General features: G+C 36.2%; 2 protein-coding genes and 2 long non-coding RNA genes across 5 annotated transcripts in view; 2 read left to right on the forward strand and 2 right to left on the reverse strand.

The window, feature by feature from the left end:
* The first annotated feature begins 310 nt into the window (after positions 1 to 310).
* On the forward strand, positions 311 to 2,064 carry LOC136259133 (uncharacterized). Its single transcript, XR_010703219.1, has 2 exons — positions 311 to 1,486; positions 1,559 to 2,064. It is a non-coding gene; the product is annotated as an uncharacterized lncRNA (long non-coding RNA).
* An 8,424-nt stretch (positions 2,065 to 10,488) lies between these two features.
* On the forward strand, positions 10,489 to 13,719 carry LOC136259137 (uncharacterized). Its single transcript, XR_010703223.1, has 3 exons — positions 10,489 to 10,593; positions 13,440 to 13,574; positions 13,630 to 13,719. It is a non-coding gene; the product is annotated as an uncharacterized lncRNA (long non-coding RNA).
* A 7,049-nt stretch (positions 13,720 to 20,768) lies between these two features.
* LOC136259115 (protein turtle homolog B-like) lies at positions 20,769 to 22,555 on the reverse strand. The gene is made up of 5 exons (XM_066052544.1): positions 22,275 to 22,555; positions 21,925 to 22,218; positions 21,551 to 21,868; positions 21,215 to 21,487; positions 20,769 to 21,160 (listed from the first exon to the last, which is right to left on the reverse strand). Exons 1-5 carry the CDS (start codon positions 22,498 to 22,500, stop codon positions 20,988 to 20,990), a joined length of 1,284 nt encoding a protein of 427 aa, XP_065908616.1. The 5' UTR covers positions 22,501 to 22,555; the 3' UTR covers positions 20,769 to 20,987.
* Positions 22,442 to 26,390, reverse strand: part of LOC136259112 (uncharacterized) — a 41,949-nt gene continuing 38,000 nt past the window's right edge. For both annotated transcript variants that reach the window (XM_066052536.1, XM_066052535.1), the window contains one exon: positions 22,442 to 22,555. In XM_066052536.1, the coding sequence (XP_065908608.1) occupies positions 22,536 to 22,555 (20 nt within the window). In that variant the 3' untranslated portion in view covers positions 22,442 to 22,535. The remainder of the gene's footprint in view (positions 22,556 to 26,390) is intronic.

Raw genomic sequence — 26,390 nt, forward strand, 5'->3', positions numbered from 1 at the left:
AAAAGTAAGAATGAAATCCGATGTTCCGCTCCGCTTCGGATTTGTATAATCAAGTTGTGGAAGCCGCACAAAACCAGGAGCTGTGCATGGGAAAGAAGCCGTACAAAACCAGGAGAATCAAATTAAGAATGAAATCCAATGTTCCGTTCCGTTTCGGATTTGTATTAAGCGAGTTGTGGAAGCCAAACAAAACCAGGAGTTGTGGGAAAGAAGCCACATAAACCAGGAGAGAATCCATGCAAACTGTCAAAAGTATATGGTGGCTGAGAAGAACACTCCGCTGCGCCTTGTGAAAACCGCTGCGGTCCTTTGAAGCCGCTGCGGACTAGTGAGAGCCGCTGCGGATTTGTTGACTCACGTGATAATCTTAATCTGGCCACGTGCGATCTGTTTGTCACCTGAAAACTGTCTCGTGAAGAACTATGATATTAATCAGTCTATGAATATAGAATTTATAGGATCTAGTCTAAGAAGAACTACAACTCGTTTGATGGTGGGCGTGTTCAAGAATTGACACACAGTGAGAGCGTTTGTCAACTGTTAAGAGAGGTGGAGTTTTGAAACGCGAATTTCAAGGCCGAGAACTCGAAAGCAGGCACGACTATAATGTATTTTAATCATTTCGAGACTGGCTGGTGTTGACATGCAGTGGTATTGAATAGTCTACTCATTTTCTGAGCATATCAGCATTATTTGCAACTGTCTGTCAGGTTATACAGGGTTGTATGGACTATACGCATGCTGTGATCATGAAGTTTTAAATGTCTGGTCATTGCAATGTCATCTGTATTCTATCGTCAAGACAGATTACTAAAGCAGTCTATGAGATTCTAAAACTTGTTCATGAAAAATCTAGCCTAAAAAGTATTTACAACTAAGTTGACTCATTTGATGGTGGAGAAATGAGACAACAACTCAAACAATCGAGAGCATTTGTCAGCTGAATGTGATTTTAAGGCGACAGGAAGCGGGATTATATAATGTATTCTAATTATTTGAGACTGGCTGGTGTTGACACGTATCAGTGAGCCACTTGTATTATGTCATTTAATAATTGTTGATGTGGATAATACCATGAGGATATCAGGACTAGGCTGTAATTCCCTGCTCACAAAATAATTGAATTTCTTGGTCAAGCATTGTGATGTCCAGTCCAGTTGAAGCTCCAGTAGGCAGTAGCCATTGTAAAAGAGAGAGAGAATGTATGATGTCTAGTCGTTTCTGTAACATAACCTGATGGTATGCCAGAATTTGTGATATTTACTTTAATCATTTTTTCATAACCATAATATGGTGGCCAAGAAGGACACTCCGCTACAGCCTTGTGAAAACCGCTGCGGACTAGTGAGAGCTGCTGCAGATTTGTTGACTCACGTGATAATCTTAATCTGGCCACGTGCGATCTGTTTGTCACCTGACAAACTGACTCATGAAGAACTATGATAATATAGAATTGTTGTTAAAAAGAAGGATCTAGTCTAAGAAGGTTTTACAACTCGTGAAGAACTATGATAATATAGAATTGTTGTTAAAAAGAAGGATCATCTAGTCTAAGAAGTTTTTACAACTAAGTTGACTCTTGATGGAGGGCGTGTTCAAGAACTGACACAGCAACTTGACAAACAATTGAGAGCGTTTGTCAACTGTTAAACAGAGGTGGAGTTTTGAAACGTGAATTTCAAGGAATATAATGTGTTCTAATTATTTCGAGAGTGGCTGGTGTTGACATGCAGTAGTGTCTACTCATCTGTCATTGTATTAGGATTATTTCCAACTGTCAGTCAGATCTACAGGGTTGTATGGACAATACTCATGCTGTGAAGTTTTAAATGTCTGCTCATTTCTGCAACATTCATGGGTTGATAGTATGTCAAAATTTCTGGATGCCATCCATTATTTACTTCAGTCAGTTTTACACTTGGAACATCAACACACTAATTTTTTGACTGAAGAATAACACTGACATGTTTTTGTAAATGGTATGTGATCGTGCGGTTTTATTTCTTGCAGTTATGTTGTGATGTCATTTGTATTCTATTGTCAAGAAAAAGTATTGACAGGTTATTACTTTAGAAGCCTATTATACAGCTTGGAGTCATGACAATATTGATAGTGGTCATTACAGTGCAATTTGTCAAATCAAATGCCTTCAATCGACAACCAACACTTATTCAGTACAGTAGAATCTCTCTATTACGAACATTTGGGACTCAGAATTTTTGAGCACCTTTTGCTGAGGTTTTCCTCTTTCAGAGGTAAAAAAATGTATTAACCAAACCTGTTGGGACCAAAATTTTGTCATTTTTATTTTTATGGAGGTTTTTTCTATTGTGTTCTTAATTCAGGATGTTTGTCAAGAGAGGTTCCACTGTATTCATGAATCTAGAGCTAGTTTGATTGCACCTTCGAGTTCTCTACGCATTAAATATAAGGGGTCTTATATGTGTTTTACTGGATCACTGAAGTAAAAGTAATAAATGCCACAAGTAAACAAAAATTTTGAAGCTTCATTTGGTTTCATAACATTTGGATGCCACCAAAGTTTCATTACTGTGGATACTAACAAGTTGCACTAGTATTGTCACTCCTTGTGGAAACTGCCATTTATATTTTTTTTGGTTATAGTTCAAAACTGGTTGTACTAGAGCTATAACAAAGTGTAGGAGTTTGTACTACAGTGTACACCCTAATTACCATTAACTGTTGACATGACATTTGTAACGAAGCTTCGGTAACATTTTCAAAAGAAGCTTTGGAGGATGTATTTGTACATTTGTTCCAACCCAAATTTGTTGACATGCCAAAACAAGGGAGCTTTGACTTTAAAAGTAAATTGATAAGTTTCGGAAGTATCTTATGTATAGTACTTTGTTAGTTGTGCGAGACCCTAGATTTCACTCCAGTTTGTATAAAATATTTAATTGTATTATTATGGCGAGTAACAGGTATGTGTGTGAACAGAACTTGGTCTTCATAAAGGATCTGGCTGCATCACAATCAGGACCACTTTTGTTTAACACCATTAATTCTTATATTGCTGAATTCCAAAAGAATAACAGAGTCTTAAAATGGTGGGTGCCATGAACCTGCACCATATTATCAGTTGTCAAAAGCAGTTTATCATACAGTAGTACTGTGAGGGATAATGGAGGTTTGCATTTTCTCACAACAAACCAGCCTCACAATACCTTCATGGCATCTTTCTTAGTAGATATAATCAATCCAAGAGGTGCCTTTAACGTCAGGGGCAGAAAAATGGGGGGGTTGTTGCCAAAGAGTAGTCATTAGCTTACTTTTCCTCAATTTACTGGGATTTGTGCTAAAGGTTATGCAAGAATGGAGTACTGCATGAATCAGTGCTGGGAGTGTACAACATCGATATACTCTAATAGAGCAGTCACCCAACTACTCTAATAGAACATTCAGCGGAATCATAAGTTGCAATTGATTCTGCTACACAATCAATTCAATATGTCTTCATTAACACATATATCTATATGTAATCAAGAGCATGAGTCGATCTGAAATGACTTCAATTACTGGTGTATCTAATTTTACAGTATCTGAATGATAGCCATTGCCATAATACCATAGGATTATCCTATTCAAGTACATGTTTACCACTGACAATGCTCTCAGATTCAATCTTGAAGCATTCAAATCTCAAATTTTCCAGTGGGAGCATGCCCCCAGGCCCCCCTGGTATTGAAGATACAGTTGAAGATTTTAAAACACTTTGTAACTTACAGCTGACTTCCCCCCCCCCCCCACTTTCACCCCTGACCTGATCAAAATGCTTCCAATAGCTTTCTACAAAATTAACAATACTATCTGACTACTAATGCCTTATTACATGAATGCAATTGAAGGGGCCAGTGGCAAAAGGAGACAAGTACCATTTGAAAATTCAGGTGACCACATATATAGTGGGCATTAAACAGAATTTTGGGACATAATTGAATTATTGTGATATTTGCTTTAATTTGAGACTGCCATGGACTTTTAAATTCTGTTTATTGTGTCAACTTTATTCATGTGGCTAAAACAAGCCATTGAAAATGGAAAATCTAAAATGGCGTATGTCCCCTTTATCCACTGACCTCCTCACAAATGAATAATGAGTAAGCTAGGTGACAGTATTGCTTCAGGTGCCTTTTGGCATATCGAAGTACACACAATGCACTCATCATGGACTCACCTTTGTGATCTCTTGCATCACATTTCTTTTTGCTGACAACACAAGGTATCAATTCACAGCAGTGCATTATGGCTTTTATAGTAGTACACACATTTATATCATTTAGTGACCAGATTGCTCTTGGTTTGTAATGCTGTGTAATAGGCTGAACAAATAGCTGAAACTAAGTGTAATGTCTACTACTTGAGCACATGTTCACATCCAAAAAATAATTTTATGCTAAGTCTGGCACAAATTCTTTCTTTTGATTTGGATGTGGTATGCACAAGCTCAGTCATGCTTATGTATATAAAAGTGAAAAAGGAAATTAGGAACATTCAATAAGGACCATAGAAATAAAAAGTGAAGATAAGCTGATTCACCTACACCTGTAGATATACTAGTGGACACTTATCATCCCTAATTATGGCTGGAATACTATGCCAACATAATGCTAGCATATTAGGTGGATATTTTAAACTATGAGGCTTAATTCCATGAAAGCAGATTGATACTTTCTAATAGAGCAGTCAGTGTGGAAACTGCAAACTACAATATACAGCACGCAAAATTAATCCATTGTACATACTTTTTAATAGAACAGTCACTTCGTAGTGAAATACTCTAATAGAGCATTCACTGATTAAAATGTTCCAAAATATTTGTTGTTACCCAAGGAGCATAATGCAGGCATAATGGGAACACTGAACGAGGTGAAAGTTTTGAGAATTTCCTGAGAGCATTTTTGGCAAAATTTTGAGCATTTATTTGGCTCAGGCCTAGTCATGGCCATGACTGAAGTAGCGATTAAATGCCCACTTGTAGTGCAGATGTAAGTGACCTCTCTTGTTTCAGTACTTAATCTCAAAATTTAATTCCATTTTGCTTCAATGTCAAAGAATATTTTTAAACTTTACATTGTGCCTGAATAGTAACTGATCATCTAAATGATTTGGCTGAGAGTTCAAGTGTTGCACTACCATGGTATGTGCTAACTGATGGTTTCTTTACCAAGTATTACTGTGCAATCACCCCATGGCCAGTTTTGATCCTAGGATCAAGTAATTCTATTACAGCGTGCAAATGCTGCTTGAAGTTATGTGCACCCTTAGGCCTAGTTTAGAGTAGGCCATGCACTTTCTAGGTCCAGTCTACTTTTCTGTGTCCTCCCATCTGAATCATATCTCCAACTCATAACCTGCTCCCTTACTGGCTGCCATATCCTTTCAGTTTCATTACTCATATGTCACACATAACACATACATCATTTAGCTATGTCTTGATATAAACCGTGAATTCAATCTGTACTTATTATTGTTGACCACCATTACCTGATGCGGCTGTTCTGTCAGAATCAAGGGCTGTTCTACTAGAATATTTCAACTTCAACATCCCAACATGCTTTGCCTGATAGGAATAACAACTTGGATGGTACCAGTTATGAATGGTACAGTATGTCGAACATTTTCCAACCATAAAATGTCACTTTCCCCAGAACCACAAGATTGTTTTCAAAATCTGCTATGTAGCTACCACTTATCCAAAAGTCCACCAGATATGGTATCTTTTAACAGCACACAACTTACCAGTAAACAAAACAAACAACTATATACAAGCACAATATGTTTACATGGTGACACGTCATATAGAAAACTTAATATTTACAATAATAGCACTTAATCTTCATGACTACTAGATCGCTCATGTTCATGTGGACACCATAAACAGAACATTTAAAAAAATACATGAAAAAATGATTAAAGTAAATATCACAAATTCTGGCATACCATCAGGTTATGTTACAGAAACGACTAGACATCATACATTCTCTCTCTCTTTTACAATGGCTACTGCCTACTGGAGCTTCAACTGGACTGGACATCACAATGCTTGACCAAGAAATTCAATTATTTTGTGAGCAGGGAATTACAGCCTAGTCCTGATATCCTCATGGTATTATCCACATCAACAATTATTAAATGACATAATACAAGTGGCTCACTGATACGTGTCAACACCAGCCAGTCTCAAATAATTAGAATACATTATATAATCCTGCTTCCTGTCGCCTTAAAATCACATTCAGCTGACAAATGCTCTCGATTGTTTGAGTTGTTGTCTCATTTCTCCACCATCAAACGAGTCAACTTAGTTGTAAATACTTTTTAGGCTAGATTTTTCATGAACAAGTTTTAGAATCTCATAGACTGCTTTAGTAATCTGTCTTGACAATAGAATACAGATGACATTGCAATGACCAGACATTTAAAACTTCATGATCACAACATGCGTATAGTCCATACAACCCTGTATAACCTGACAGACAGTTGCAAATAATGCTGATATGCTCAGAAAATGAGTAGACTATTAAATACCACTGCATGTCAACACCAGCCAGTCTCGAAATGATTAAAATACATTATAGTCGTGCCTGCTTTCGAGTTCTCGGCTTTGAAATTCGCGTTTCAAAACTCCACCTCTCTTAACAGTTGACAAACGCTCTCACTGTGTGTCAAGTTGTGTCAATTCTTGAACACGCCCACCATCAAACGAGTTGTAGTTCTTCTTAGACTATATCCTTCCTTTAACAATAAATAATATCTATATTCATAGACTGATTAATATCACAGTTCTTCACGAGTCAGTTTTCAGGTGACAAACAGATCGCACGTGGCCAGATTAAGATTATCACGTGAGTCAACAAATCCGCAGCGGCTCTCACTAGTCCGCAGCGGCTTCAAAGGACCGCAGCGGATATCAAAGGACCGCAGCGGTTTTCACAAGATGCAGCGGAGTGTCCTTCTCGGCCACCATAAAAGTAAGAATAAAATCCGGTGTTCCGCTCCGTTTCGGATTTGTATTAAGCGAGTTGTGGAAGCCAAACAAAACCAGGAGCTTTGGGAAAGAAGCCACACAAAACCAGGAGAATCCATGCAAACTGCTCCTGCAAAAACGTAAGAATGAAATCCGATGTTCCGCTCCGCTTCGGATTTGTATTAAGCGAGTTGTGGAAGCCAAACAAAACCAGGAGCTGTGGGAAAGGAGCCACACAAAACCAGGAGAATCCATGCAAACTGCTCCTGCACAAACGTAAGAATGAAATCCGATGTTCCGCTCCGCTTCGGATTTACTTAGCAAACTACAAACTTAGCAAAACTTCATATACTTAGCAACACACCAACTACAAAAACAACTTAAGCATACAGATGCTCCTGGTTTTGTGGGGTTTCACACCAGATAGAGCTTTGACAGTTGCTCCTGGTTTTGTAGGGTTTCATTTAATAGTTATGCCTTGGCTTTACTCCTGGCTTTATATGGCTTCGAAATTCCTCTCAGTTTTGTGAGGCTTTGCTCCTACATGCCTGCTGAACTTCTGTTTCTTTCTCCCACTATTTTTTGGTGATTTCAGAACTTATCACTCTACACCAATCTGTAATTTAAAATCAGATTTTGCAGCTCTCGTCTGATTTTGTGAAATCTTTAGAAATCCGTGAAATCTTGGAAAATTTGTTCAAGATTTTGAAATCCGTACCCCTTTTTCGTGAGTTGGTGACCCCTCGACCAGCACTGCTTGTATTGTTTATTTACGTGAATGAATCCACTGGCAGCTGGCATGGAGACTTGAGATGTTACAAACATAAAAACTTACTTGTAATCTTCTTGTTTACACAAGTGGCTTCTGGCTCTCCTGCACGGGCATCACTAATCTTCTTCGCGCAATATGTAAGTAATTAAGCAAGGGTGTGGTACTGGGCGTTATATAGAATTACACGTATGGTCAAGTCATCAGCACAAACAGGAGCGACGATTATACGTTTGTGCCTTCATTCACAGGCGAATCTATCCCCGGTTAGTTAATGTCTCTAGGCCTCGTAGTTTTCTCAAACATTAATTATTAATTATTTATTTATTTATTTATTTATTTATGACGTAATTTTAACCGCGTTTCGTATTATTCTTAGTACTTGGTTGTATAATTAATACTTTACAGAACTGTACAGATCAATAAACAAAATTAAACAATATTTATGAGCTTATAACAATTAAATTACAGAACTGAAGGTCTACCAGTGTCTTGCACTGGTAGCCATAATTAATTACTTACAAATTACAATAAGCTATATAACTACAAATAATAATTACAAGGGGTAGCTATAAAGAGTACAAGTTAAAGAATAAAATTGTTTGTAGGAGCTGGAATGTTTAAACATTTGGAACAAGGGCAACGGAAATAAAAAGTACATAGGTTATTACTGTCAAAATTGTTAACAAAATGATTCCAAAAATAATTCTTGAGTTTGAATTTGATAGTTAGGAGGGTTTGGGATAAGTCAATTAATGGTAAGCTGTTCCACGATCTGGGTATACAGTAAAAGTAGGAATTCATTACACTGATTTTAGATGCTATCATGTGTCTAAGTTTGTAACCTGCTGATCTTGTGGGTCCAGAGATAAATTCTACAAAGTTTAATATGTTGAACTTTTCAGATGGAAATTTTACTGACTTTATAAAAAACATGATGTCAGCTAAATCGTAAATATACATCAGTGGAAGAAGTTTCAGTCTCAAAAGCCTTTCTTTGTAGTTACTGGTGTAGTCATTAAGAATATATTTGGTTGCCCTCCTTTGTGCTCTTTCTAACAGTTCAATATCAGATAGTAAATATGGCTTCCACAAGCAAGAATAATACATTAAAGTAGATCTAATCATTGAGACATACAGATTCTTCCTAGTCTCCAAACAGTAACTTTCCTTAAATATGCGGCGAAGTAATCCAAAAGATTTATAAGCTTTTATGATTAAACATGTTTATAGAGTACACTATGATAATATTCTAACTGCACAATATTATTGTCAGACAGTGACTTCCTGTGAAAACAATACATAATAGGCTGTATGATAATTAAACTGTAGATAGAGACATGATAGCTGTTTAGTCAGAGTCTCTTAACTTGCTAATGGTTGGTGGCTTTTTGTATATTTTTGCAATGCTGAATTATCCACCGCCCAAGTGCATAGCTAATGAAATGTATAACAGGAAAACCTCCATATAGATAAATTAGGTTTTCAGTAGTTATATATAATTGTAGCTTATAATCTTATTATATTGCTAGTGTGGCTGGTCTGAAAAACATCACAGTTGTGAAGTATATATGGCTAGATTGCTTAAGTGTTGATCTGACAGGTCTGTAGTGAAAAACCAACATCAGTGTGCTCTGCGCCCTATAGGTAATAACAGCGGCGTAGGGAGGGGGGTTCCGAGGGTTCAGGAACCCCTGCAAAATTTGTACTTCTGCAAGCAGGATCCTAACACGCCATTTGGTGTGCACATGGTAGGACAAAATGAGTGAGTAATATAGTGTAATGGCACAGCACAACAATTGATAAAGCTTGCATTCATCTCTCAGGGAAGGATTTACAGAGGTAACATGAGCCCTCTTCAAAACTTGTTAAAAACATTGATATACTCTAATAGAGCAGTCAGGTATACTCTAATAGAACATGCATGTAAATATATCCATATCCATATGAAGTTTTTCAGACATTCTAACATTAAATGCAAAACTTAGCATGACTTTATACTGCTATAGCTTTGGTGTGCAGTGTTTAAAGATATAGACCTCCAGTAATTTATCACTTGTGTTATGCAAAATGAATTCATGCTATGCATATTTGTATAGTTATATTGTTTTGATTGTAAGTCATTCTATTTGTATCAGTGGATTCGTGGTTCCTATACCACAGTGAGATATAAATGTGTCTCTATGTGTTATGCTGTCTGTTTCTACTAGGTGGCTTTATCTAGTACTAGCTTCATCCCAGAGGCACTTATATGCACCATAATTAATGTACTTTTTACATAAAATATAGCAATTTGCTGAGTTTTGATTCATTAAAATATCGAAGGTCTCTCAGCGGCTGAGGTCTGCACCCCCAGACCCTTGCATCTTGTACTTCAATGCTGGTGCTGGAACCCCCCTTCAAAAAATCCTGGCTACACCCCTGAATAAGACTACACAACAGCTTCCCCTAGCCTGGTTTTGTCAAATAATACAAGTGGTATACTATGAGTATCAAGTCTATCTCCAAGTCGTGATGTAAGTGGTAGACAGTGGGGATTATTGACATCTGTTAATGTAACTGCATAACAAAGCTCCTGATTTGTTATTGTAACTGATTATTTTCTTTACACAGATAGTCGATACAATATAGATTATTATGACACAGAGCAATTTGAACGCTACTAAATAGATATGAAACAATCATACATGTTTTATTGATGAATTAATAGGTTAATGAACTACTCAATGACAAGGTTTATGTTGTTACTGATGATGATATTAAAGTTATAGTACATGATGTTCTGAATTGTTTCTCTTCTAAACCTCAAATGGAACTTACTACATTCACCAAGGTTAGTTTTAAGTAGTGATTTGACAGTCTAGATATCATTGTCATAATTTTAAAGTATGATTCAAATATACAATGGTAAAAGCAATAAACTCAGTAACACAATGAATTGCATTATTCCAATCAGAAATATTTGTAATTTATAATAAGACAGTACAAGAAGTGACCTTAGTAACTTTACACTGTATGCTGTCAAGAAAACCCAAACTAAATTGAAATCAGCGGAGTACCATCTAGTAGTGCTGTTGAGTTGCATAAGTTTTGAGTTTGATTTGGCAAAGAGAAGCTTCTTATACAGAAACATTGCAACCCATCTAAATGTGGCTAAAATTGAATCTGGTTAGTTGCTTATGCTACCACAAGCAGAAAGATCAGTTACTGTATGACTAAAAGTCAATATATCTATAATTATCTCATTTAATTCACTGGTGCCCAGTTAATAATCTGCATGGTGCAGGGGAAACAAGGTATCTTCCCTGAACACTTTCTTTACCCTTCACAAATGATCAAGAGACTGTAAAGAAGAGTCAAATACTGCAATATATAGAACAAGCTGAACAGCAAATGAATTATTGCTTACTGTATTGATGTGTATAATTTGGTACATGCAATAAGCGTAATTGCAATCTAATATATAGTCTGTGAAGTATCAGGGGATGTTGATAACCTACAGCTGGGCTTGATCATGATTTACTATCCCAATAGAGACTTGCAAGAAGGGTTGAGTATAATTATATAACTGGAAGTCATAAACTAGGTATGTGTACTTCTTTTATCAGCTCCTACAGTATAGTACACTGCATAGCTATTACAGCTATGTAGCTGTGGTTATAAACTACAGGATAAAAGGAATACTGCTAACTTGTGGCATTGTCTTTATCCTCCTTTGCCTATAACATATTAAAAATTGATAAAGCTTTTTTTTTAAATTGAATCCATAGTTGTAATTGACACCTTCTTTCTTTGTTCAAATTATATGTTGTACTATTTGTCTCAATGTAATCAAAGAGGATCCTGTACTGAAAAGAAATCTATTAAGGAGGAAGTGCAGTATTGTACTTAAAGATAGTGAGGTGATTGGCTGCCCATCTTGGGATCAAGAAGCTCCAGTACTCTCTCTCTATCCATGCCTGGCTACTCTCATATCAGCGGCGGAGGAAGTAGTTCATATGAGGGGGGGCTGGGCTGACCCAGACTTATTTCTATAGTTTGGTAAGGTGAGACCAAAAAAAAAAAAAAAAAAAAAAAAGGTCGCAACCAACTGACAAGAGCTTTCCACCTCACCAGCTATCATTTCTAGCTGATAAACTACATAAAATCCTTTCATAGCTCGCTACACACTGACTACTTTATTAGAGTGACTGCTCTATTAGAGTATCTCGATCTTTATCACGGTTTTCAGCCCCACTCCAAGAAAGATAATTTCGGTGTGATATCATTCTGAGGGGGGGGGGCTAAGCCCCCCCTCAGCAGACCAAGGGGGGGCTTTAGCCCCCTAGCCCCCCCCCCCCCCCCCCCCCTTTCCGCCGCCTATGTCTCATATTAAAGTCAAGTGTAGTGTAATAGCTCTATTAGAATCTCGCATTGCTCTTATATGTATCTCTATCTACTTTAGTACAAGATTCTATTCACTGAGGCTCAACATTAGGTGTAGTTCTAGGGAGTCTCACTGGTTTCTGGAAACTGGTCAGCTTATTAAAATGGAAAAAGTAATTAAAACACTTCAGTAACAAAGTTTAAATCTTAAATCAGGTTTATTACTAAAAGGACAGTTTATTAAATAACTTTTAGTGATCAAATTACATCTCTCTGCCACACAATAATCCAAAATTGCTCCTCCTATTGTTGCTAGTCTTGCTCCTTAAAGTGTGCTAGCTAAGCACCTTTTAGTAATTACAATACTTACTGTATCATTTTTAGCTGTTAAATGCTTCTGCAACTGCTTGATAAGGTATCATTTTCTCTAAGTTTAAGCTCTCAAACCTTTTGTTGGGGGTGATTTTAACCATAATAGTTATCTAAATAGACCTAAATGTCCTCAGTATGGCCCTGTCGCATGTATTTTAGAGCTAGAAACAGTCAGAAATTTTTCTACAACTCAGTACAGTTCTCCCTCAATTATCTGACCCCTTAGGACCAAGACAAGTTTCTATAGCCAAAAAATTTGAATAATCAAAGCCCATGTATAGAGCCCTGTTCATTGAACATACATCTTTGGCAGAATACTCTAATAGAGCAGTCATTCCTGATAATCAAGTATTTGGATAATAGAGGTTCAGATAATCGAGGGAGCACTGTATCTTAGGAAGCTTCCTTTGCTATCTTGCAGGTAACTACATAATTATTTTATACAATCATGCATACAGTAATTTTAAAAAGGCAAGCTCCTCATATATACAGTAGCAGCAGGAAAATGCTACCAGCCCTCCTCATTACTGTGTGTCAAATGATGTAGTTGTTAACAATCTGCACATTGCCTTCAGAGAATCTGTTGGGTTTAGAATTTGGCATATAAATATAATTTATGTTGGCATTATTATATAGTGCTAGCTGGCTAACACTGTTATTTGTTTAGTCCTCACCATCCTATAGGAAGGGCCACTAATTAAGACCAAAATTAATTTATAGTGCTTCAATTAAAAATTGCATTTTCCTCAAAATGCGTATGAACTAGGCTATCTTAAGTATGACCCTCATGCTTCTGAACATGCAGTGTAAAGCCACCATCCTGAGGTGCATGTAATTTTATGTTCAACTGTATAAACATTTTCCTTCATCCACTGTATATACAATCTTACTATATGCTACATACTGTACCATTAACATTTACAGTACTGTAATTTGTTTCAGGAAGCTGCCATGTTCCTGTTGGGTGCTTACAACAAAGAGACTTTTGAGTATCTCATAATGAGTTTCACTATTAAGCTAAAAACTAGATGTCTTCTGGTTGTGCTACAAAAGATATCCAAGATAATGTATTCAGCTGTAGGTTATACTTCATAATAGAGTAATTATTCTATATTGGTGGTGTTACTATTAGAAAATGTCAAGAGATATAGAAATGAGAAGGGAGAGGTTTAGAGAAGATCAGATTGCAATTTTGAATATGGCAAGTATTGTTTATTGTATAACTTTAATTGTGCATTCATGTATATAATATTGTGACTGGATTTGTGAAAAGAGGTCTTCCAGACACCAACTGTGACAATTCATAATTTCAGATTGGGAAAGACTACTGATTTAAAATTTGGCCGATATAGTGAGTACCTGCACTATAGCTTAAGGAACAGAGAAAATTTCAGGGATTTATGCTTTTTGATCATGACGTTATTGGACAACTATCCCTCGAGGGACCTGCAAGGAGGCTAACAGCAAGCCTGTGAAGCAAGCAGTCAGAAACCTGTAACTGAAAACTATGTTGAATGTAGAAAAAATCCCAGGCCAGGCGGTAACCTGATCCACAGATAGCTTGCAGTCTAGGCAAGTGCCTGAGGAACCACACAACCTGGGACCCGGTCTCATGGTCTTCCAATTTCATAGAGAATTGCAATTGGATGTGTGGACCTGGTCCCTTTTTGCAAATCCGGTTGCATATACTTATACAGTAAGCAAGGATTAATGTTACTTTGTATAATATTTGCTCTCTAGAACTAAATATTTACTTAGAGACATGGTTAATTTTGTAATGAGTTTATTTTTGTAATTGTGACCAGATATAACAAAACCAACTGTCCACTTCCACACATGTTCATCCAATATTTGACTTGAACTGACTGTAGCTTGATCTCTCATGATCAATATCCTGTTGACATAGACTTTTCAAACAATCTTTGAAACGGCAGATTTGGTCATGTATATACATTGCTCACTTTTATAAAAGCATTTTTATAAGGTAGTATTTCTACACTAGTAATAGTGTACATAATGCTGTGACATATTATTGCGTATGTACACATCTTCCAGTGAGTATCAGTTACAATTATAAACTTGAATGTTTGTTATAGGAAACAGAAAAGCTGCCGCATGCCTTGATTGTCTGAATGTTGAATGTAGAATATCACCCAATGGAGAATCTCTCTGTCTTCAATACTATTATTCAAAGACCTTCACTAGCCTTGTTACCAATCACTATAGATAGTTGTACATGGGAAGACTACCTGTTGTGTGAATGTGATGCTCAACTTGATTGGATATTGAACAAAGAAAAATCAGAATTTGTGATGAGAGTGATTGACTGTCATCATTTATTATCATACTTAAAAGAAGGTTTTAAAGTAACAGGACATAGTAAATCTTTGAATAACATTACAAAGTTAAGAGAAAACATGAAATAAGAGTCATGACTGTAACACTTATGTAGTTTAATACTTTATGTGTTACAATTATCACACAACAATTAATGGCCTGTACAGGGTACTTGCATTATTATAATATGACCAATTAATATCATAAAGATTAGCTTTGTATTAACAGATCTGATACAGGTTTATGTTAACTATAACTATAACTGCTGATTTATACATATGATTTGCCAAGGCATAAACTTCCAAAATGTAGAAAAAATTCAAATCCTTACCACTTCACACACTTTTGTGCTACTTTTTGTGAACTATACTGAATAGCCAAATAGCTTAGATTATAAAATTTTTTTATAAAGTTTATAGCATGATAATAACTGCATTCCTGCAGAGATTCTGCAATACACTAGTGTTTATACAGGCAAATAGCTATGCCAAAATGGCTCTTTAATTTTTGTATACTTAATATTCTGTTAGTTAAAAGAATTTGGATTCCTGCAAGTATGTGGTATTAGTAGTTGACATAATTCCTTGTACAACTCATTTTAAAGCAGCAATCAAAATAATGCTCTGTAAAAATTTAACTCTATCATACATAAACACATTAAATGTTGCAAATGTAGGATATCTTAAACTTAGTTCATTTTCCTTGAAAAATTAGCATTAATATAGGGTCATAAGCCAGTAACTCTCATACTAAACTTTCAAATGTCTGAAACTTGGGTTATATTTTATTAATCACATAGTGATTTAGTTTGCCATACAATAGTTCCAATAGTAGGAGTACAATTAATCCCAAATTGCACTGCTTGTTTTTCTGTAATTGCACTGTAAAGTAGCCAAGAATAACAGAATCATTGAAGCCTTTTAAGTACAGCAAGAAAGTGATATAATGAATAGCCAATCAAATCAGGGGAGCCTTTTAAGTGAAACAACAACAATGGTATTGAAAAGAAGCCTTTTAAGTGCTGGAAGAATGATGCGATCACCTGTTAGAAGTTAATGGTCACACAGAACATTAATGGCTACATAGATCTGGACTACAATGCATGATTAGTATGATTAGTAGTATTAATTCATGGATATGAAGGATGGTCACTATGTGATTAGTAGACAATCACACACATTTTCGTGCAACTATGGAATAATTGTATTCATAACAGCCAAAATTGCACTCGGCTTTGCCTCATGCAATTTTGACTGATACGCATATAATTATTCCATAATTACACTCAAAGGTGTGTGATTACCTATACTTATCACTTAGCAGTGTCCAAGTGTATAATTATTCCAAATTTCATGGTCATAGCACATTCTACTACTGAGTCGCACAAATTTAAAATCATGACCAGATTTTGGAAGTTTATGCCTTGGTGCACTATAGCAGTCAGTGCATGTAGCTATAGTTATTATGGGGTAATTCAATGTTTAAAAGAAGTTGTTTAAGTCAACAACATTGTTATAATTTAAAGTGAGGCCCATATCGAGTTCAATACCAATAACAACATGTGGAGAGCTAACTTGGTTGGTAGCTAAAGAGCTCTAAACTGAAGAGTAGCAAATGATTTGTGTAAAAGTTGCATTATAATATTATTATTTATTATCTTTTTGGTACTTTATGATATCATACACAACAGAGAAGAATTGAGTCGATAATTTGTATGATCCTTGATTTATGAATTGGAGTGCACTGTGTGCATAGGCATTCATTAGGTACACCATTTTGCAGGTAGCTTGTATGGACATATTATATGTTTATATTGTAGAGGTAAACATAGAGCCAGTTCACAAGTTTTAAGTTTCTAAACCCTAAAAGGTTAATACAGTTATTTTCCATAAGCCTTATCAGAATCAAGGCATCAAAAACATCTTGTAGTAAGATAAATATTTTCTTCCAAGTGACAGGATTAAGTAGTCAGTGGCTGTAGTCAAAAGTGTTAAGGAATCTCTTGTACAAACTGAGTAAAAATTAATATTCGTTAAACATCAAAACAGATGTGCCTTTTCCAAATCTCAATCAGCATTACTAACAGCTACACGGAAATAGATTATAAATGGAGTAGATAAGTTAATCAATGAGACTATTGTAATTGGCACAGTAGTTGCTCACATGGTTTCCACTATAATATATAATAACACAAATGGTAGTCAGTCATACAGTTAGTACTAGCAACTATACCTATTAGCTATAAGCAGTTATAAATTTTAAAAAGTAAGATCTTTTGTGCAACATGTACATAACAGTCAGTCGAGCCAGTTGGTGGATGATGCAATCCCCCTTTAAAATTTATAATACATACATAAATGTACAGTGGTCCCTCCACTCTTCGGCAATCAATTATCCAAACATTATGTTATCCAAACTGTGGAAGTGACCTTTCTATTGGAATATTTTTCCTAAAACATATGTTCTACTAGAGTATTTTAACTGAGTTCTGTATAGAAAAATTAATGTATGGGCTTTATTTATCCAAACATTCCATAGTAATAGTATTATTTCATGGATATGCAGTACAAGAAACAATAAAATATAGTGTTAGGCTAAAAGCCTTTGTTCATATCGATATCCTGTTTCCCAATACTTATAATTAGCTATCTAATTTGGCTTTGAACAGTCCAACAGTGTTTGATGAAAGTCACAAAACTATCTCTTCTGGTAAGCTGTTCCAACTATTTAATCAGATAACTCACTGTGTAAAGAAATTAGAGCAAACATTTAATTTAGCATATGGTTTAAACAGCTTCATATGGTGGCCTCTAGTGTTTGTAGTAGCAGCTGGTGTTAAAAAGGTTGTAGGATTAATATCATAGTAGCTATTTAATATCTTGAAAACCTGTATGAGATCACCACATTGACAGCGACAAAATAAAGTAAACAAACCCACTGCAATGACTCAATCTCTGATCATAAGACAGTTACCAAAACCTTTAATTAACTTTGTAGCCTGCTTCTGTACTTTCTCTAATACTTCTATGTCCTTGGTAAATTACGGGCTTCAGATAGATGAGCAGTAGTCTAATAATATGGTCTTACATACAGTATGTTTTATACAGAAATGTAAACAGTTCTTTCGAGATGTTAACAAATGCCCTTAAATGCCCATAATAATCATAGTTAGAACTCTCATAGCTGATGCAGCCGCCTTGCAGCAGTGCAAGGATGGTTTCAAGTCACTACAGATACAGACTCCAAGATCTTTCTCGTGGTCAACTTTCATCAATTGGATACAATCTCCAGAACCATTATCACACAGCGTGTATAATCTGATCACATCTAGGGTCCAATGAGTTTGGATAATAGAGTTTTAATCTTCTTGCAGAGTATTCATAGATCATTCAATTTTAGTGAAAAGAATATGTTATTATTTATCATCTGCCAAATACACTGTACACTTAATAGCTGTTATCATTACCATAAAATCCATTGTCCTTAACTAGATTAAACAACCATAGTGGATATTACCAAGCAGCTGTGTTTCTACCTGGAATTACGTGTCCACCATATATGGTCCTGGTAAGTGCATGTCTACCATGGTCCCATGGTACGTGTCCACCATATGGTCCTGGTACATACATCATAAGTGCATAGTTGGAAATAGCCTGTGGTTGGTGATGTTGCTCAATGTATAGGGTCTGGCTGAACATTTCCAGTACATCCAGTGATGATTGATTGTTCTGCATGGCATGCTCACCACAGTCTTTGTACATTGACAATAATTTCAATAATTTATATAATATGGTACAGTGGGTGGTTGGGTGTGCCATTAGTCTATAAAGCCAAGTGTTTGATGTTCTGTGTGTAAGATAATTTGGTGGACTGCTTTTGTCACCAGTTCTTTGTGCATGCACAAAGATTGTGATTTTGATCACAATACTGCAGGACGAAAAGTGTCAACAGAACATAAGCAAACAATTTGTTGTAATGTTATTCATGGTGCTTACTTATACAGAAATATATTTATGCTGGTCACTGATGCAGAAACCAGTAGTAGAAAACAATCATTTTTGGTGTAGTGCTGGTGCCAGCACTTACTTGAGCAATTGTTAAATTCACCCAGCTTCAATGGTAGTGCTGATGCGAACTATTATAGTAGAGCTTGTGGTGGTGTCTACAATATAAGTATCACCCAGTCAAATCGTCACCACCCTCGATGCTCAATGTACTAATATGTGCTATTATAGTAGAACTAGGTGTATTATACATACATGTAGTTTGTGTTTAAAATGGGAGTGACAATTAGGCCTGAGTCAAATATGCTCAAGATTTTGCCCAAAATGTTTTCAGGAATTTCCCAAAAGTTTCACCTATTATGCTTCTTCAGTGTTCCCATTATGCTTGCATTATGCTCCTCCTAGGTTAGCAACATTTCTTATTATCTTAGAACATTTTAGTAAGTGAATGCTCTTTTAGAATATTTTACTACAAAGTGATTGTTCTATCGGATTTGACAAAATCAGGCTTGCACACACATCCATTCCTTTGATTTCAACTGTTTGTAACTTTGCCACTCAGTATGCTATTAAGCTATAGTTTTCATACAATTCCTTTTATGGATTATCAAAGGTCAGGTCAAAATTTGAAAGCAACCACATACTGATACATTGAGTTATGGTCCTTTAAAGTCACAAATCTAGATGTGTGTGGAAGCCTGGTTGTGTCAAATCTGGTCACTATTAGAGAGTATCGATCTAAGGAGCTATGTACAACACAGTTGATTGAGTGCCCCTGTTACAATTTGCACTTCCACTGACTGTTCTATTAGGGAGTATCGATCCATTTTCATAGAATTAAGCTTCATAGTTTGAAATATCCACCTAATATGCTGGAATACCCTATTATACTTTTTATTATGCTAGCATATTTGACGCAGGCCTAATGACAATTATGTAGCTATGCATTTATCAACTTCTGAACCATATAGCCACTGCATTGCCCAGCTTCAAACTAGCGACAGGATAGTTTTGAAACTAGTGAAGGTGAACACACATGGTATGTAACTTTTCATTGTTTTAATATTGTATTCATTATTGTTAATTGTACCAGTGGCTAGTCAACAATGCATAATGCAATGCCACAACAAGCAACAAAAGTAATGAGCTTACATCATTGGTCATATGATTATTGCTTAACAACACCTCCATTGATTGCTTTCTTTTCTCAGTTTTCCCTTTTCTTTTTGTGTTTCCCCATTCTATGTGAAAGTTGTGCAGCATGAGCACTTCCCAAAGTTATTAAAAAAGAAACTAATTGTTTATAATGAGATGTGTATTTAAACAATATTTGGGTTGTTTGGGCTGGGTAACTAATCCCTCTATTTACTCCATGTCTTCAGACACGATATAACATATGTAAGTTTATCCAATCAGTGCACTTTCTTAATGAAATGCACAGTGGTGTAATGGAGTGCTTAATTTTGTCACATGTGCATGGATCTTGTGTGAAAGATTCAGCTGCTTTTGATGATGCAAGAGCTATGGAAGTAGTAGCTTGAGTGTAACTGATATAAAAATAGCATCTAAAGCAGTTCTACAGTCTCTATGGAATTTATAACCCTTAGTCCTATAGTAGCATCCTCACTGTGCTCACAAAGTGACTGTTCTATTTTAATCTGAGGAGCTATGCACAGCAAATTTGAGTGCTCTGTTGCAGTTTGCAGTTTCCACTGACTGCTCTATTAGGGAGTATTGATCTATTTTCATGGAATTAAGCTCAATAGTTTGAAATATCCACCTAATTTGTTAGCATTACACTGGCATAACACTCAAGCCTATTGTATTATACTTTTATTATGCTGACATACTTGACACAGGCCTGCATTCCATGAGTACATTGTGCCTTTTAAACTATTATTTAAAGCACCACAATATGGTATTTACAATGTAAAGTATTCCCAAAATCAAATATATTAAACAAAAATTAACTAAAACACTGCATAAATTGTGCATAACTGTTTCAAGCACTATAAAACTATTGTAGCAAATGTTTATTAGCTACATAGCTACTTTAGGGTATACATAGCTGCCTAAACCTAAGAGCAAAGCTTACTATGATGCATTATGTCACTTCAAAGAAATCTACTGACTATTTTTGTGAGTCTATCTATTGTGGCTTTTTAACACACTTTGGTGGATCGAAATTCCACTTGCCATTTGTGCATACCAAAATAGGCGATCCTAGCATTTGATACCCACTTTTACAGATGAATAAAGCAAATTTACAATCTTTAAACAGAATAAATCCATTTTCTGGCAATGGCAGTGGTAGACAAAGTGCTGCAAATTGAAACAAACGTGAATAAATAATTACACTGTGAATTCTTTACTTACGTTGAACAATGAGAGTAAGACTTATTTTGGATGTACGGATTATGCCACCAGCTTTGTTTTTAGATACACAGGTATAGGTAGTGTTGTGTGAAACATCAGTAGGAGTATGGTATACTTGTTCAGATAGTTCAGCTATACGTTTAACAGCTTTGTTACCTTGGTACCACTGAACTGTGGGAATAGGTAATCCTTCAGCACGACATAATACTGGAACAAAATGTCCAATACAGACTCTATATGGTGATGATGGAGTAATGGAAACTCTTGGTGTGTCTACATAACAATAAGGTACACATCAATGTACTACCTGCATAATGCATTTTAAAATACTCTTACATTCAACAGTGAGATTTGTTTTATTCTCAGTGTAACAATCTTTATCATTGAAGGCGTAACATGTGTATTCTCCACTATCAGTGTGGTTTACTTGATCAAACAATAACACCAATTGTACTTGACCAGAAACTGAGTCAGTTGTATTGTATATTAGTATTTGTTGATGTATTGTTTCAAGTATTATTCCTTCAGGATTGTACCAGACAACAGTTAAATGATTAACAGCATCTTCATCATTAGTAGCATTACATTTCAACCTTGCTTTGGTACCTTCAAATGTAACTAATGTGTCACTAATGTAATCAATAGTTGGTGGACCTACATCAAATTAATGCAAAAATATTCAATGTCACATAATTCTTCTGTGATCTTACCATACACTGTAATGGTGGCATTTTCAGATATTGCACTGCCATCATTATTGGTAGCAACACAGTGATACAAGCCTTGGTCTTCTTCCCTGATCACATCAAATACCAGTTTAGGTGAAATAAATATCTTGTCTTTACGGGAAGGTGTCATCCATTTATCATTATATGGCTGGTACTTTTCCCATCTGTACTGAATATTGCCTACTCCATAATCATGTGCTGAAAATTCCAGGAAAACTTCTTTACTGTACTCTTTTGTGACAACAGACTTAGGATTTTTAACTATTACTGGGGTAGCTAAAAATGGTAATAACTATAAAAATACATTGAAGGTTACTATGGTGGTAACTCACTGTCCATCTCTAACCAGGCACATTCCTGCACAGCTCCACACTCATTAGTTACCACACAACAATACCATCCTTCATCTGAAGGGTATGTATTATCAATTGAATACTCCTCAGAACCATTCTGCGCGCATGTAATTTCTGATGTAGACAGCAACAGCAACTTTTCAGTTTTCTTCCATTGATACTGCAATGTTGTATGGCTATAAGCTAGACATTCAAAATCTGCCATCTTCCCTGGTATTTTTGTAATATTGTGGGGGGCCTTCAATATTCTGGACAAGGAACTAGATAACAACATTGTAAATAAATGCCTTGCATCTTTGCATGCGCATGTACACTAGCTGCACATACATAGAAGTGTACACTTAAACACTCATGACACACCACACAACACATGACATGAATATACTGCACACACAATTACACGCATGTGCACATATTGCACACTTTACATACACACACACATGACTTAGTGAAGTAACCAATTATCAGATGGGCTTGAGATAATCAGAAATATTTGACTTAATTACTGGAAGTAAGATATACAGAGAAAATGGCATATTAATTCCATGCATTGTTAGTACAATAGTGACTCTGACATAGTGACTCTGGTAGTAGTGTTAACAGCTCTTATAGCTAATTGCGAAAAGTACACAAAGAACATGGAATGTTCAACTCTAGAGCAGGGACCAAGCATAGTATGGATATAACATGTCATGTTGTTTCACTGTGATTTAATATCGTGTACTACTCCAGTACTTTTTTATCAATGTGCTGTGGTCCCTACTCTGGTTGAAAATTTCACATTTATTGTGTACTTGTTCGTTAACTAATTATTATGACTGGTAGGTGAACCCACGCATACCGCACCAAAAGAAAGAAATGGTGCTGTGCACCCCAGCTATCAATTATCGTCTGAAAAGTGTAATAATCCATTATGCTTCATTGTCAGCTACAGTATGTTCAACCAGTTACACAGCATTATGATTCAAGAACTGTTTGAAAAACACCTCTGCAATCAAAGTAGCCACTATATATAAAAAATATGGATGATTTTTGTTATGAAGGGAGAAGGGAAGCTATCACATAATTGGCACCCTTTGCTGTCAACAAAGATGAATGGGACACAAAGGAGTCACACTGGTAAGTCCATGAAGAATGCATTGTATGTACTGCGGTATGCCAAAAAGCACATGTCCAGCTGAAACAATGTTGAACAATGAACAGTGAAAAATCAAGCCCATACCCTTAGCCATATTTCTTGTCTGAAGGCTTGCACCAAATTGAAGGCCTGGATTTTTTTGCCAATAATTGCTATAAAAAATTCTTGTGGTTGCTGCTATATACACACTAGCCATATAATCAAAATTTCTTAGACCACAGGAAACAATATTATCTGCAGGTTTAGGGTAGCAATTGCTTTAATTTGTGCAATAGGGTATTTGCAAGAAACGACTTGCTGTGTTGCGGCCCAGGCAAAAATTTCTGCCATTTTTGGGAGGGACCTGGGAACTCATTTTTTTTAGAATAGGTCCCTGGAACTCAATTCCACCATCAAAACATCTTAGCCAGAGAGTGGTCACAGAATTGGGGTTTATGACTATACTGCATAATTGTATTGAAAGAAACTTATCTAACTGGTCAGTAAGCTTTCAAGGTGGTCTCCATTACTTCATTGTGGCTAGGTATTTCTGAGTAGATCAGTAAAGAGATTAGTAACTTTGTTACTTGTATAATAATGAATTACTTATCTTCTAGTTACTACATTAACTTCATTACTTAGGTAACACATGACTTGAGGTGTATCACTGCTTTTTATAGCATATTTCAATATGTTAATTTAGCCACCACAAAAGGTAATAGTATTACATATTACCCCCAACATTGTATGTCAGTGCTAGTGACCAATGCATCCCGCCCTTTTTTGATTTTTGATTCCAAGAGGTTGAATATTGATTGGAGGGATGGTGGAGTTGTCGGAACTGCATGTGGCCTAAGTAGAAATGGTTGGGTTAATTTTGAATTTTTCAGAGGCTGGCCATCTGAACATTTTCTTGCACATGCTGTTGGTGATCATCTCCTTCTTCTACTATTAGATGCATGGTCATAGGTCTCACTACCAGCCTCAAGTGATAGAATATGCTATGGAGTTCAGTGAGCAGTTCTGTTTGCTTCCCCACATGATCCATGAGAAGCCATTGGATGCCAGTGTGCTTAAACATAATTGGCAGCATGCATGTCATAATTTTATTCAACCTATATAATCCCAGCATGGCCATCACTAATTACCAATTCTCAGTGTTGTTGAATAAAGCATGGGACAGTACAATGAACCCCACAGTAATATTTTCACGCTTTTGAAGTTGGGGTGTTTACCTTTCAACACACATGCAATTGATTGTAGTGTCAGCATTGTCAACCTTGAGGCTGTATAGTCTACAGGTACCAGTACATCCAGAGGCAGACAGTTGTGAAAAGAATATCAGCAGAGAAAGTCAACCACAGGATATTACCTAACCCAGTCTATTTTGTGAGAAGCTTAATCATTCCCTTACAGGAGGATTTGATATTCCCATTGAAGAGTACGAGATGGCCAAACAGGATCACACAGAGACATTTGCAGAGTGTTATAGTGTGGCAGATACTTTTTCCAATTACCTTGTAGCTTCATCAATTTTACCATAGTAAACTCAGAACTGATGGAAAATGATGTAAGTGATGAAGAGGAAACCAAAGTGCAAGATGTTCCTACTGCTACTGATGATTTATGATGTCTGAGTAATAGTAGTGGCAGCGCTGATATACAAGATAATACACTGACATCAAGCCATCACAGAGGACCAGTTCCCGGTAATACAGTGGTGATGAGCAAGGTGCCACAAGCAACAACAATACCACAACAGCTACTACTGTTACATACAAGGGGGTGAAAAGTTGAGGTACTTTAGTAAGTATATATTTACTACAAATACATTTCTAATACCCAGCCACAAAATAAAGAGACCGCTGTGAAGATTTCAGGAGGCACAGTTTTTATTAGTGATAAGTGTGTTGATATTCTGAAGGAACGTGAAATGAAGCAAAAGCTACAACATCAAAAGAAAGAGAGGAAAAGACTGGAAAGGGAGCAAAAGAAAGGGGAAAAGGAAGAGGAAAAGAAAAAAGCCCTGGTTGCAGAAAGGAAGACTTCAGCTAAAGAAAAGAAGGTTCTAGCTGCAGAAAATAAGGCAGAGAAGGATGCAAGGAAAGCTATAGGGGCACAAAATTAGGGAAACAACAAAACAACCTGAAACAAATTCTTCAAGATGAAGGAATGGCCTCAGTTGATGGTCAAAATGAATATTGTGAGTTTTGAGCTATTCTCAGGAGATGGTGAGACAGGTGACTGGGTGCAACTTGCATGCAAGAGATGGCTGCATGAGGATTGTAGCATTCGATAAGTTTGGTAGGGAGCTGTCTTGTCCATATTGTTCACTGTAGACAGTTGCACGACTGTGTAAAATAGCTAGGTTGATAGATTTACTAGCAGGAAGTGTCTTTAATAATAATAATATTTATTATGTTTGCATGCATAACATTAATTTCATAACGGTAACAATGGACAATCTATCACTTTAAAAATTTGCGTGGTTGTGGATTAGATCTTCATAAATATAGTGTTTTTCAGATTTTTGCAAAGTTCAAGCATGAAGCCATAGCCATTTATTGGATGGAAAATAACTGAAACCATGTTTCCGATAAATTGCTATTTAACTGCACCTCTTCAGCCACAAGGGATGAGGAAAGTACCAATTAACCCCACATGTGGCAGACAGGAAGAAGTGATGAGGTGGAATATCTTTGGACAATATCAAGCCAGAGGACCTATTGAACATGGTGATACCTACCTTGGAAACATACATTCCAAAACCTTGTTGCTTATGCTACACACTATACACACATCATATTGTAAGGTAATTAACCACACGGGGACATGTAAAGCATACCGAATTAGGGAGATTTGGGGATATACCTTCATCCCCTTAGGAATATTGAAGTGGAAATTTGAATTTGTGGGTTCAGAGTTATAGCTTACCTCACCACACGCTAGTGCTGTGATTGTCGGACTGGGCATTGCCA

This window comes from Dysidea avara, chromosome 6 (genome assembly GCF_963678975.1).
Source record: "Dysidea avara chromosome 6, odDysAvar1.4, whole genome shotgun sequence".
NCBI lineage: Eukaryota > Metazoa > Porifera > Demospongiae > Dictyoceratida > Dysideidae > Dysidea > Dysidea avara.